We start from the raw sequence: 13,626 nt of genomic DNA, 5'->3' as shown, positions 1-13,626 counted from the left end.
TGCATGGCCTCTTTACAACAATTCAGCGTCATCGGACTTGCATCATGGCTTTGTATAGTTTTGTTTTCAAAATAAAGCTTAATTCCCTAGAGTGTTGTTATTAGGCTTGTTTTTTTTTTGTCCGGCTAAAACACGATGCACATTTGCAATTAGTCCGCTGCATATAACCTGTGACATCATAATAAGCTGTATGACGTATATATTGCACGGTTGCGTGGCAACAACTGTTTGTATACAATTCGAATTACTCAAGCTGCTTACTTAAAATTACATTTTGAAAACGGGAGGTAATAAAAAAGGATTTAAAATGGAAGGTGGCGATGAAAGTTTTACCCAATGCCGGTCAAAACACTTTCCGACTTCGCAAGACCCGTTCGAGAAAGCGGAGAAGTTTTTCGCCAAGCACAACCTACTGGGAATACTGCAAGATATCACAGCTTTGATTGTGTACAAGCGTCCACACGACCCACAACAGTTTATGGTCGATACCATACAGGAACTAATTCGCGACCGAGGACATGTCTTATCTATGAACTTTACCGGGCCAACAGCATCGTCAAGCCAATCTTCTAGCACCACGTATTCTGACACAACTGTGTCGTTGACGTCTTCAGATTCGGACTACAGCTGGCTATTTTAGAATAGCGTAGGACCGTAATTTTGAAACATTATGCGCAGCGCCATTTGACGAGGGGCAATGACTGCTAATTAGACAATATAAATTATTAAATGGGACCGGGTATAGCAATTCATATTGAAACGGACCGAAATGAACTTTTGGCGTTTTCGTAATAAGCGAAGGCCATACTACAAGTTTAATTCTTTACTTTATTGCAATTTTGAATCGAAAAATAAACTTTCAAATAAATAGGTAGTGTGTACGTAGAAAAACAATCGCAAATTTTAACACTGTCTTTATAGTTCACATTTGCAGCAAGTGTTCGTACAGATCTGTGCTGTCCGAAATTACAGGGGTGTCGTGCTTACAATCTCCAAATAACTCCTCAAAATCGCCTAAAGAAAGAACAAATACAGAATAATTAACATAAATACACAGAACTTTATTAGGTGTTGGTACAGCGACATTTTCTCCAAGTCGCGAGGATACGGTTATACAAGCCTGTAATTATTTTAGCTTAATTACTGTCAAATAACACAGAATAACAGAACGAAAAGATTGACCATCTGACCCCACCCTACACCGCATGCAATGCAGTATCTCACCTGTGTCCTGGGGCATAGCCAGCCTAATTTTGTCGATTACGCCGTCTTTTTCCAAGTGTGTTGTCAAATCATCATCCAATTTCTCTATTGAGACTTGGGTTGGGATCTCCCAAGCATATTTTCCCTGTTTATCGTTCGCTACTTCGTTGGGATGTAACAATATTTTTCTAAGTAGATATTCATGTTAAATCCGTGTTTCAAAAATTTGCTACAAAACTACTTACTGGTAGTGGTTACTGCAACATAACTGGTGACGTATGGCGTTCTGAAATTATAAAATACATTGATAAATATTCCGGTTCAATAGTATAGCAATTTTGCTGCATAATAACATACCTGCCAATTTAAGTTAGCGTAAGCATAATACGGGAATCGCGACGTCACGAATTTGTAGATTTGTCTCACAGTGAGTTGCTTACATCCGGCGTGTTTAAAAGCAAGATATATCAATTGGTTGTACGGCAATGGCGGTTTCACCAATTCTTTGTCGTTTTCTGACCCCGCCATTCTTACGCTCACTTTCGGCTTTTTGTTGTACTTCCTTTTTCTGTAATATTGTAATGTTATTACGACATACACATATTATATCACTCGTAATAGAGTGGGGAAATATGGGACATCTTTTCATTCTACTTTCTTGTCCTATTTGGTAGTAAACAAAGAACATTCAAAAAATTCTAAAACCGTATCCTCACGACTTTAATAGACGTTGTTAATCGTTGGAAATTGTTTAAAACACGATCCGGATATTGGGATACTGTGTGCTCACGGTGTCCCATCTTCCCCCACCCTACTTTATAATTTTACTTTAACTTACGGTTTGTTTTGGCTTTCAACTTCCTTCAGAACACCTGTGAGCTGACCTGTAAACATAGTTTTAAATTTAAAAAAAAATGCGAAACTATATAGGTCACGTAATGATCTGGTGCTACGAAAACGTAACCAACAAAAATCAAGTCCAACCACTAGTAGTGATAGAGAAATATATTTCGCCTAAAGGGCATCGTCAGTGTCCTATTCAAATAGAATCTCAAATATATAGGTCACATTATATATTATAGATGTTTTCCATGCTTGTTAACTTGGAATTGGAAATTGTTGCCGTAACTAGCATGGGCTGGAACTATCAAAGCAATTTTCAATCATGAATAACGGTGGCTAATTACCGTATTTTTTATTAAAACATTCACCTTCAGTACTTCCATATACTACTTTGTCCTTTGTTGCGCTGTTCCCTGGCAGCACTGTGACGTCATCATCGACAGTGACGTCATCATCGAACCCTAGCAGCGACTGCAAGTCAATCGTTTCGTACTTCGTGCTACTAAAAGTAAACATTGTTAAATCGTCGAAGTATTTAGATGAATACGAATGTACAACTTATTTATTCTTGTTTGGCGGGACAACAACATCAGTCTCTATAACACAGGTGTTCTGCTTCACAAACCTCGTGCCCCCTTACATATAAGCCTCAAACCCATCAACTCTTGACTAGAGGCAGACGCCCTAACCACTTCCCTAAACCGCCGAATAATGGGTTAATGTCACGTGATGTACCTGCTGCTTGTGGTTGGCTGCTTAATTTCATGTTGGTCATGTGAGTGCAGTGAAGTATGACGGACTCTGATTGGTTCCCCGAGTTTTTGTAAGCCACGCTTGTCGTTTTCATTGGCTGAGGCGTCCGTGCTTATTGACCTATATATATAAATAAACGTTTAATCTTAGAAAAAAATTCGAAAACATGCTTTGGTCGGGGTAATTTTAATCATAAAACGCAGGTAAAATATCAAAATATCAGTTTTTAACGACTGTCGTTTTGCTGCTGATTCCATTATTTTCGCTTCCAATTGATCTGACCTTTGTTACTGTATTCCAGGAGTTAAAATAATATAATGTTATGCCATATTGTCTATAGCGGCTTACCTTTGTTTTTGCTTTAAGTTTTCCGCGTTCAGCTTCAGTCGCTTCAGTAAAACGCTTGCATTGGGAATTGTAACCAAACCATTTTGCATCACAACCTTGCGACCTTGCGCAAGCCTTGGAACTGTTAGTGTTCTGCTACCACTTGGAGACATCAATACAATTCGTTCGACTTCCGGTTTCGGATTGGAGTTGTCTTCGACCACTACTGTAAACCATAACATAAGCAAGCTGTTACTTACTTTCCAGTTGTACCATTTTTACAGTTTTACGAAAAAAAAACAATTGAAAAAATCACTTTTACTATTCACAAGAAAAAAATCCTGGTATTCTTTAAATAGGTTTGTTGTATAGGCGAGATCCAGCGGCTATAGGCGCGCCATGTAACGTGTGGTTCAGGCGAGTCGGTCTTAAAATAGACTACACTAGTTACTTGTATCGTCGCTTCGTTTCCGTTTACGAACGTTGTCGATTTGCTTGCAACTATTTTCCATCAAATTTCTCTGTGGTTCATTTTTTATATGATTGTGATTTTCCTTCACAGAAATGCTGCTCATGGCTTCTTGTGGGTTTGCGGATTATCATATGATCTCAAATTCGTGATTGAGGGGAAGAATTTCGTGAGATAATCTTCACTATCACTGCATGAGTCTTCTGGTGTCAATGAACCAGTAATAATATCTGCAAACAAAGGTAAAAGTTAAAACTTCCATTTCTTATTGTCAGAACTTTCTATTAAAATCTTAGATTTGAAAGGTAGACGGTGTTTCATTATTCGGGCGTGTGTCTTTGGTAAAAAATATTTAACGGTCATTTCTTGTATATAGGTTGTCTAAATTGTCAACCGTAAATTAAGAAAAAACGAGGTGTGTGAAACAAAAAAGGGCATTATAACGGTTAAGTCATTGTCACACAAATTCCAATTATACTGCTATGTAGAGACCCTGTAAAGGTTTATTACGAATTTGGTTGGTATTTTTCACATACATACTAAGCGTAATTCCCATACCTTTGCTTGGGTTCTCTGCTGCAAGTATTTCGATGGCTTCTTCTACGTTCCAAGTTTGTTTGTCTTCTTTCGGTTGGTGAAAGTAATCAACAGGACATACCTAAAACACATTCAGTTAAATAAGGGGCCTTCAAATAATATGAATACGACAACCTGGACAATACCAATTACATAAATGTTATTAGAAGTAATTTAAAAATAGAGCGTTTTGCAAAATAATATTTTTTAAAGTTTTAATCAAGTAGGTTAGCGGTGTTAAGCTGGTTATTTAAATGTACTAACTTTAATTTTAGGATCCCCCTGTGTGGTAAGATGGATAGTGTACAGTAAGCACATAAATCCATATTTTCTAATCGTGTTTTAACAACTAGCAATGCTCTTTTAAGAGTCGTGAGTGTACGGGTAAACGTTTTTGTAAACTACTTTATTCACTAACAATTGGGACGATCACTAAGAGAATGAATATACAGACCATCTTACCCCAACCTACGATATTAGGATTTCTATTGGTACTTACCTCATTAGGGTCAACCATAGTCCAAGGCATACAATCCCAATGATGTTGCTTTTTTCGAAACTGGATTGAATTCTGGATAGAATTTTTTGTTTAGAAAAGTTGGGTATGGGGGTAAAAAATACTTACATTATTCGAGTTTGAGTTTGAGTTTTTGATAATTGAGGGGTGGGTATTCACACTGCCTTTGATGTATCTCTCTATTAGTGATAGTACGGTGTTCAGTTTTGCTTTGCTCTCTAGCGCTCTTACCTGGGCAGAAAATATATTTGTTTTATTTGACGTTTACGTTTTTGAAATTCTACATCCTTTAACAACTATTTGTAATTCTGTGGCATTGGTGCTTATTCTCACCCGCTCCAATGTTGGTTTTCCGGAGGATAAGCATGGTGTTACTTGATCCGTTGTAAGGTGAAATAACTCGCTGATCTGAAAACAAAAGACGTATGTCATACAAATTCCACAAAACTTTCTGACGTCATCAAAAAATAAAGACGTCACTAAAATTATCAGACATGTTGTTACGTCATACCTCGTGAAACCAATCCGTTTTCCATTTTTCAACAGTTGTTACTCGACCTGCTTTCGTGACTGAAACTGTCGCTGATGAAATTTTTGACTTTACCTTTAAGACCATTTTCTTATTACGTCACAGTGGCATTTTCGTCACAATGGTATATTGTCGCACTTGCCATCTTACTTTAAACACCATAAATTTGGCGTTTTTCTTTTTTTTGAAAGGTGTGTTTTTACACGTGGTGCATACAACATGAGTGTAATCGTTATCGAAGGCTCTAAAATCACTGCGTGCACTGATAGAGATGCGTGATTGTCAACGGTATAGGTGCGAACGTGTGTAGTAAGGTGTAAGCATGATTAACCAGCTTTGCAGGTGGTCAGGAAAAAGCGTGTTCGGCGCAAGAACAAACAAAAACAATTAGTAAAATAATTTGAACAACACAGACTCTGCACACGCCTAATTCATTGTTTGATTATATACGACATGCAAGTTGTTTGTGCTCGACTGCGGGCACGAGGTCAGTTTCAGAGGGTGTCCAAAGGGAAGTCCTAGTATACTAAAAAGTACGCTTCGTGCACTTCGCTATATTTTTTTCCAAATTTACGCCAATAAACTTCAAATTTCCCTAATTTCAAACTAATTAATCTTACATACAAAACACAATTGCACGAAATCTTATACACCGTGACGTCATTACGTTTAAAAATAGCGAATGGCGCCTAAAGGGCGTTAATGCACAATCCCCATGATGACGTAACAAACAGCTCGATAACGCATTTCCACACAGTCCATGTAAAGATCCCACTTTCATTCACGTATATCAAGCTATTAGATTCAAACCTCTGAGGTCATGCATTCAGATTTGAAAGCCCGGATATTGTTAGGGCATGACGTGATATCCGCCCAAGCAATTGCCCGCGATCGCCAGTTTCAGTTCAGGTCAGGATTCCAAGCACCTATACTCAGATATGCAGAAGTTATTCTATAGTATAGCGTGGGTTATCTAGAAGTAGATATCATAGTTTGTTTGTTAAACCTTAGGCCTACCCTGTTGAATGTTTGTAATTAATTTTTGTTTGTCTGTTTCTGTTTTCTTATTCGTCAGTTAAAAGTGTTTGACCTAAAAGTACATTGCAAGATATGACCTGTTTAAGCTGCATTTCTGTACGCAAACATAAAATCCCATTTGTATTTGTTACGCGTTTTAAAATTGTAAAAATATTCGAAATTTACTGTTGTTCATATATACTTTTACAGAATTCTTTAAATTTTGATTTAAAATATAAACTGCGATACCTGATTACATCATAACGGAAGAACGGGCCATGACTCACTTCGTACTATTGTTGATTGTTCTACTTATAAGAGTAAGTTCCTGTTTCTTTATGATTTGGGTATATGGTTCTGGTAATTTTTTTACACCTTCTGCGATTTCAGTCTTCCTTTGGCCAAAATGACGAGTTCCGTTCACTTGGTGATTCAGATAGTTCTGCCGCATATGCTGATGCTGAATACTCGAACGAGCCAGGTAAAATATATGTGTTTTGAAATCACTGATAAAGTACTGGGGTAAGATATAAGCACATGATAAACTTTTCTTTCTGTTTTCTCGTCCGATTTCTTAGTAAGCAATGAACATTCAAAGAATTATAAAACCATATCCTTACGACTGCCATAGATCGTTGTTAAATGTTTAAAACATGATCAGTATATTTGGATATTATGTGCTAAAAGTGTCCCATCTTCCCCTATACCTTACCATATTATGAAATGCTAGCATTTTATCTATACGCACTAGCATGATAGTAAGCGAGTCAACCTATTGAAAACTTTGCATTCAAATCTTATCTAATATTTGTGCAGTAAACGTATACTTGCGATCCGTAGCTTCATACACAGCACCGCCTGGAGAGTTTGAACGATTTCGGGAAACTTTCAATGTCCTGTTCGAATCTCCAAGCGTAGCAAATGAAAAAGTGTTTAATCGCTTAACCGATCCTTTATTGATGGACTATTGGACATGGGATGATATAGGGCATTGCATTGCAACAAAAGCAAATGAAAGAGGTAACTGCTTTATTATTTTATAGCCGGGGCTTATTCGGTATAGATCGCCTGCTGCCTGTAGGTCAGAGGTTACGTGTTTAAAGCTCGGCACTGCTACACCATTGTTGGCATTTAAATGTCTTTAAATAATGCATAAAAGTTTTCACTAAGAAAAAATTAGAAAAAATGTCAGTTTTAATATTTTATTTTTTTAGATACAAGCTTGAGCGAATCACAGTTGGTTGAAGTGAGAGAGGCAATAGAACTAATAGAGGAGAAAAAAGTAGAGGCGATTCGGCCAGGGGGGAATCTTTTCTTCGAAAGTATGAACGATTCCAGGTGAATATGCAGGCACAATGTGTGTGGAACAGAACACGTTTGTTATAACGATTGTCAGGCACGAAAAGATAACAATTTTACATTTATTCATTCATTTTTCAGATCTCCTTTAGATTGTGAAATCGGGCATTTCGTCACTAACGAATATTACACAAACATTACTAAATCGGTGGAGAGGGCTTGGAACTGTTACCGTTATCTTCCAGCATTATGGCTCTCTGTAATAAAGGCTAATAAAAAAACATGCAGTTTGAAAGATGCGATGACATCTGTTGTTGAAGTTGGACAGGTAATTACCACATTCTCCATTTTACAAACCAAAATTATGTCTTATATTTTACGTGTTCTATCTATTGCCAAAGTAACATAATCCATGTACTTAAGTTATGTCTTCACCGAAAAAGTATGCGGGTATATACTTCTGTAAATATTTCTTATTAACTACCAAATGTAACCATAAAAGAGAATAAAAACATTTTACCCAATCAACGAAGAAAGTTAAGTTTACAAAAGCGAAGTTAGGGGTGGTAACGGTAAAACTACAGCTGTTAAAACCCGCTTATAGATAGCACAGAAACAGAAATAACGTTTTAGATAAATATCACACAGACAGCGGATCATCCACAAGAGCCAAATAACCCCAGAATCGTCGAACGTAATTCCAAGTTACTTTACACGATTTCCAAACCTGAGAATCTGAATTACATAAAAAAGTATCTTTGTCCCCATCATGAAGTATCAACGTGCACGGTGGTTGAGAACGTGATCTGTAAACCAGGGTAAGCGAAAACATACCTGGACGAAGTCGTTATATCACACGTGTTTTTGTAACTGCTTACTTTATCCTCGCGTGGCCGAAAAACGACAGTCTTTAAACACAAGTGTTCTGTTTCATATACCTTGTGACCGCTCACGAGTTACCACATGCCTAGTTTGTGAGTGATTATTTTTGGTTTATTTCATTTTTTGTAATGTATATGGTTATCAGTTTGGACAACTCATATGGCATACCACTGAGTTGAAGCAATTGCGTTAGGTGTCTTGCCCTAAAGTCACATATATGCCCACTATATGATACCATTTATTTAAGTAGTTTAATACAATGGCATTTTTAACGACAATTTCATTTACAGGTACTCTGCTGTTTTGCAACTTACGGAACAGCTTCAAAATGCTTCCCAAAACAGCCCTCCTTCAGATTCTACAGAGATGTTCGTTTTGTTGGACTTACAATCCACACTGGGAGAAATCAGCAACGAGTTTAACAGAACTGAAACTAAAAGTGCATCAGCTGCGAAAGACATGCTGAATTTCTACATGGGAATTGTGGATAATACGATTGGAAATAAAGGCGTCGAAGTTTGGAAAAATGTAAGTGTCGTTGCATAATATTCAATCTGTTTGCCATTTTAATTAATATGAGTTTCATGCATAACTGTATTAAAATAGAAAATTTTATCAAGTATTGTTTGTGTTATGTCAAGTGTTTTATATTAATGTGTTTGTTTATATATGTGTACGTTGTATTTTTAACACATTGATTCGCTAAGTAAGATGGTATAAAGCAGTTTGGGAAAAAAGAAATAAACCAATATAATCGTAGGGTAATAAAGGCTCGTTTTTTTATTTAATAAAATAAGTACTTTTTGACACACGATATTATATAAAGTTCCTTGCAAATTTACCTTTCGTTTAAGATGCCGCTTTCAAGAAGTGAAAACGAACTTGAGAAATTGTTGGAAAAAAATGAAAACTTTGTTGGTGGAACTTCGGACAAGATCTTGGGACCTGACACCAGTAGAGTCGAACTCGAGAAAGAAACACTTAGTGTGAAAATGGTCACAGTTAATGGGGAAGGTAAAGCAATACGATACTGTTACGCGAAGACTAAAAGTGTCCAGCCATTTTGAGGGAAATTAATGAGCGATTAGCCTAGTCTATTATACCAATGAATGAAGAAATGTAACTTGCTTTATCATTTAGCGTGCTGGCCGTAAAACAACAGTCGTATAATACCACGGGCGTTTTGTTTCCTACACCTCTTGCAGCTTACAAGTTACCACATATATCTTTAAATAATTCAGACATTTCATAAGGAACCACTGGGTTTGATCAAATTTAATAAATTGTTTTCATTGAATTTCAGGCAACGTGGAGTTTGGTTTCCCAGGAGCGCAGATTTGGACGGAAAACATTCCTAATGTTCGAAGCAGCGATAAACTAAACGGTAAGTCATCAAATTATGCTTATGTAAGCACACGTGTTATAGTTGGTACAATAAGCCACATCAGCGCTTTTAGTAAATGCCTATAAATTAGACCCAATACCCTTATATAACTATTATATTCCCTTTAGTTAGGTATTTATATACTAAAATATAGCTTTATTAAATTACTGTTTCTGTATAAACCATGTGTTGCGGGGTATAAGGGGTTGCCCATGTTTCCATTTTATTGTCTCATTAGGTAGAAAGGGAGTAAAAAAGGATATTTATAGCATTATATAATTGTATATTCCTTAAATGTAAAGTGTGTTTAAATGTTAACACATGATTAAGAAATATAGGATATTGTCTGCTAACGCTATCCATCTTTCCCCACAGTACCATATAATAAAAAATAGACAGAACCCTTAAAAAAATTTCAAAAAAACTATGGTTTTGGATTTGCGAAATATACACGTAATATTTTCCGATTTTACACAGTATTACATCTTAAAAATAACAAAAAAAACTTTCAGCCTATGCCTTGTACTACAAATCGTGGCGAGATATTCAGTCACAAATCAGAGGCTCCCCACAACCAGACACCAACCCTAACGGTCGTTGGTTCGTTGGGAAAGGCGGGGTTATTTCGCTGAGCACTAGAAAGAACAAAGAGAAAAAATCTGTTCCAGTTACCTACAAGTAAAATTTAGGACTCCATTTTGTTTATGTGATACGTATTTTTGACGTTGACGTAACCAAAGGCCTAAATTTCCAGAATGAAATTCGACAATGAAAGCGACGTATTCACTTCAAGTGACTCCATTACTCGACGCTGCTTGTCGTGCGAGTATTATGACGTCACAAGTAACACGTGGCAGTCTTCCGGTTGCTACGCTAAGGGTGCTGACACGGATGGTATAACATGCACCTGCAACCACACAACAAATTTTGCAGCATTTATGTCGCCTTTTGATGCTGACTTCACCATGTCGGAAGAGCAAGCGACGGTAGGCTAAATATGTCCCTTTAAAATACATAGGTAGCTCGATACTGTACAATGGTGTGGGTTCAGATGGTCTCCACGTTTTCTCGTTATGTTTTTAACAATTATTATTATATAATTCTGTAAATATTTTAATTTTGTTAAAAAAACGGAAGAGGTGTCTCATCTCCCCCCACCCTACTATATGTATTTACATCAAGTATGTAATAAAACATTTGCTCCACCTTTTCAGTGGTTGAACGCTGTTGAATATGCTGGTTCCGCACTTTCTGTGGTTTGTCTTGTTGCGTCCTTCATCACGTTTTGCTTGGTGCGTTCATCAGTTCGAAACGATCGCTTACGAGCTCATATTAACTTGGTAGTTGCGTTGTTCTTTGTACATTCAATACAGGTAAGACTGGCAGAAAACACATATGCCAAATGGTATAACTGATGTATACTATTACATTATTTTAAACTTTTAGTCAAGTTGATATTACTCTGTAGCGTGCTTTAAGGAATTTTATGTTTTTTTTACTTAAATTCTTCATTAATACACTGTAAACAGGTCCTACCATTAAAACGTTTTAAGATTCTTCCGTGTATAATGGGGTGGGGAAAAACGAGACAGCACCTTTAGCACATAATATCCAAATATTTTGATCTTGTTTTAAATAGTTAGCAACGATCTATGGGAGTCGCGAGGATACGGTTTTATAATTCTTTAATTAATGTTCTTTGTTTACTCCCATATGCGACAAGAAATTAGAATAAAATGATCTCCCATTCCCCCCTCCCTAGTATAATAATATATTTGTTACAGCTTGGAGCAGATTATGCTGTTTTCTCCGAGAGCCTGTGTGTGACAATCACATTGCTGACACATTACTTTCTACTTGCTGCTTTCATGTGGATGTTCGTTGAAGGAGTTTTCCTTTATCTTTATGTAGTGCAGGTAAAGGAATACTGGAAGTTAGAATAAAGAAGTTACATTCATTTATTCAATATATAAAAAAATATATGCCAGTTATTCAACATAAAAGAGTAAAAGAGTGACTTTTAGAAAATGAGTTTCAAATTTTTTCAATATATTTTTTATAAAAGGTACAAAAATAACTTTAAAATGAATTGAAACACTATTTTAAGTATACAAATTTAGTAACTGAACGGCTGTTAATACGTAGTTGCCATTTCCAACTCAATTTACTATAGCGTAGATTTTATGACGTAATATTCCTATAGAAATCAAAAGGAAATTGCGCAATTTCAACTTTATTTCTGACGTCCACATATAAGTATATCGAATTAATTTCGAAATTTTCCAATTTTTATGTGACGTGTGTACACGTTAGCATTAAGGTTATATACTGGCATAATACAAGTCATGGGGAAATGGTTATATAATTCTGTAGATAACATTTTTATTTACTACGAATGAAATGTCCCATCTTACCCGTAACCTATTATACTATAAAGAAATGAAAAACACTAAAAGTGAATAAAAAACATGAACCACCTTATAGCCTATAACCCAGTTCCTATACCGTAAGAAATTGAAAAACTGTAAAAGTGAAAGAAAACATAAATCATAGCATCAACTATACTTAACTATATACACAACACAGGTGTTCGTGCACTCCAGGTTCGAAAGCCGATGGTGGATGTACGCGCTTGGTTGGGGAACTCCTTTGATTATTGTTGCAGTTTCTGCAGGCTATGGGATTCCAAACGAAGTCTATGTACAAAGGAATCCACCCACTACACCACCCTGCCAGGAAGGCCAGATACCATACCCACCCCTGCCCTATAACCCTAAAGAAGGTTACAATTAAGACATATTCATTCCAGTTCCACGCGCTGGCGCAGTGGTTAGCGTGCCTGGTTCTATAGTCCAGAGGTTATGGGTACGAGGCTCGCCGTTGTTACCATAGTGATCTTAAATTGTCAGCCATGTATTATCTTTGAAAAAATCTTTTATTCACTAATTTGTGGTAACTTCCAAGTGAATACAAGGTGTTTAAAACAGAAACTGGTTGAATAAGTCACATCCATTCATTCATATATAAGGGTTATGTTATTGCGATTGGTAAAATAGGAAAGAATATTCCAAAAATAAAATTGACTTTTATGTTTTCAGGTTTAAAGTACGCTACCTGCTGGCTCGACGTCACATCCGGTATGACGTGGAGTTTCATTGCACCCGCTCTTGCTGTCATCTTGTTTAACATTGTTATCCTATGTAAAGTGGTTCAGGTATACTTAACGTAGCGGGTGTTTCACCAAACTTGGCTACTGCCCATACAAATCTTCCGTTTGGTCGGGGAATACCATTTCATTGTATTTCCTCGTCCGAGTAAACAAACCTTACAACTCCCATAGGCCGTTGTAAATTGTTTAAAACACGCTCAGAATATTTGGATATTTATATTCCTGCTGGTCTACTTTTTCCATATAGCTTACTATATAAAAAAATGAACACTTTTATATTCTATTTCACTTACTTTTTTTTCATGAGCTAAAATTTATTTCAGGTGCTGGTCAAATTATCGGAACGAACAAAAGGAATGAAATCATTTAAGGCAACAAACGCCATTGGAGCTCAACATCATGTTAAACAAGGCTACCAGATGAAGCAAAAGCCTTCCAGTCAAGTAAGCTTATACCACATTATGTTTCGATGTTATGGGTTTGAATTCGAATCCAGCTATATACAACAAAAATTTATAAAATAATTACTCATGGAGTTATATATGCGGTAGCTGGTAAGCGGGCATGAGGTGTATGAAACAGAGTATACTTGTGTTATAGTTCGTTTACCGTTGCCCCGCCATGCGAGAATATGTAAGCTATATACATGCGTTTATTC

At 36.5% G+C, this 13,626-nt stretch overlaps 2 protein-coding genes across 3 annotated transcripts in view; one reads left to right on the top strand and one right to left on the bottom strand.

Moving 5' to 3' along the window:
* Nucleotides 1–818: 818 nt before the first annotated feature.
* Nucleotides 819–5,333, bottom strand: LOC778713 (transcription factor protein). Its single transcript, NM_001078319.1, is given in 15 exon segments — nt 819–1,014; nt 1,225–1,391; nt 1,449–1,489; nt 1,561–1,771; nt 2,042–2,087; nt 2,415–2,548; nt 2,782–2,919; nt 3,148–3,352; nt 3,578–3,721; nt 3,724–3,825; nt 4,154–4,253; nt 4,671–4,742; nt 4,797–4,919; nt 5,022–5,096; nt 5,200–5,333. Coding segments are annotated over 15 exon segments (1,755 nt in total). The 5' UTR covers nt 5,305–5,333; the 3' UTR covers nt 819–922.
* Nucleotides 5,334–6,410: 1,077 nt separating this feature from the next.
* LOC104266431 overlaps nt 6,411–13,626 on the top strand; it is an 11,955-nt gene continuing 4,739 nt past the window's right edge. The window contains exons 1-16 of one of the 2 annotated variants that reach the window (XM_018814755.2): nt 6,411–6,554; nt 6,625–6,715; nt 7,075–7,254; nt 7,449–7,572; nt 7,675–7,861; nt 8,182–8,351; nt 8,706–8,943; nt 9,270–9,429; nt 9,719–9,799; nt 10,312–10,477; nt 10,554–10,785; nt 11,014–11,172; nt 11,584–11,715; nt 12,386–12,581; nt 12,898–13,013; nt 13,292–13,411. In XM_018814755.2, coding sequence (XP_018670300.1) covers nt 6,513–6,554; nt 6,625–6,715; nt 7,075–7,254; nt 7,449–7,572; nt 7,675–7,861; nt 8,182–8,351; nt 8,706–8,943; nt 9,270–9,429; nt 9,719–9,799; nt 10,312–10,477; nt 10,554–10,785; nt 11,014–11,172; nt 11,584–11,715; nt 12,386–12,581; nt 12,898–13,013; nt 13,292–13,411 — 2,394 coding nt within the window. In that variant the 5' untranslated portion in view covers nt 6,411–6,512. Of the gene's footprint in view, nt 6,555–6,624; nt 6,716–7,050; nt 7,255–7,448; nt 7,573–7,674; nt 7,862–8,181; nt 8,352–8,705; nt 8,944–9,269; nt 9,430–9,718; nt 9,800–10,311; nt 10,478–10,553; nt 10,786–11,013; nt 11,173–11,583; nt 11,716–12,385; nt 12,582–12,897; nt 13,014–13,291; nt 13,412–13,626 lie in introns of both variants that reach the window. The other variant, XM_026837680.1, reaches the window with a different exon arrangement.

This window comes from Ciona intestinalis, chromosome 14, assembly GCF_000224145.3.
Source record: "Ciona intestinalis chromosome 14, KH, whole genome shotgun sequence".
Classification (NCBI taxonomy): domain Eukaryota; kingdom Metazoa; phylum Chordata; class Ascidiacea; order Phlebobranchia; family Cionidae; genus Ciona; species Ciona intestinalis.
The sequence above is the reverse complement of the archived record's forward strand: the minus strand, read 5'-3'. Positions and strand labels throughout refer to the sequence as shown.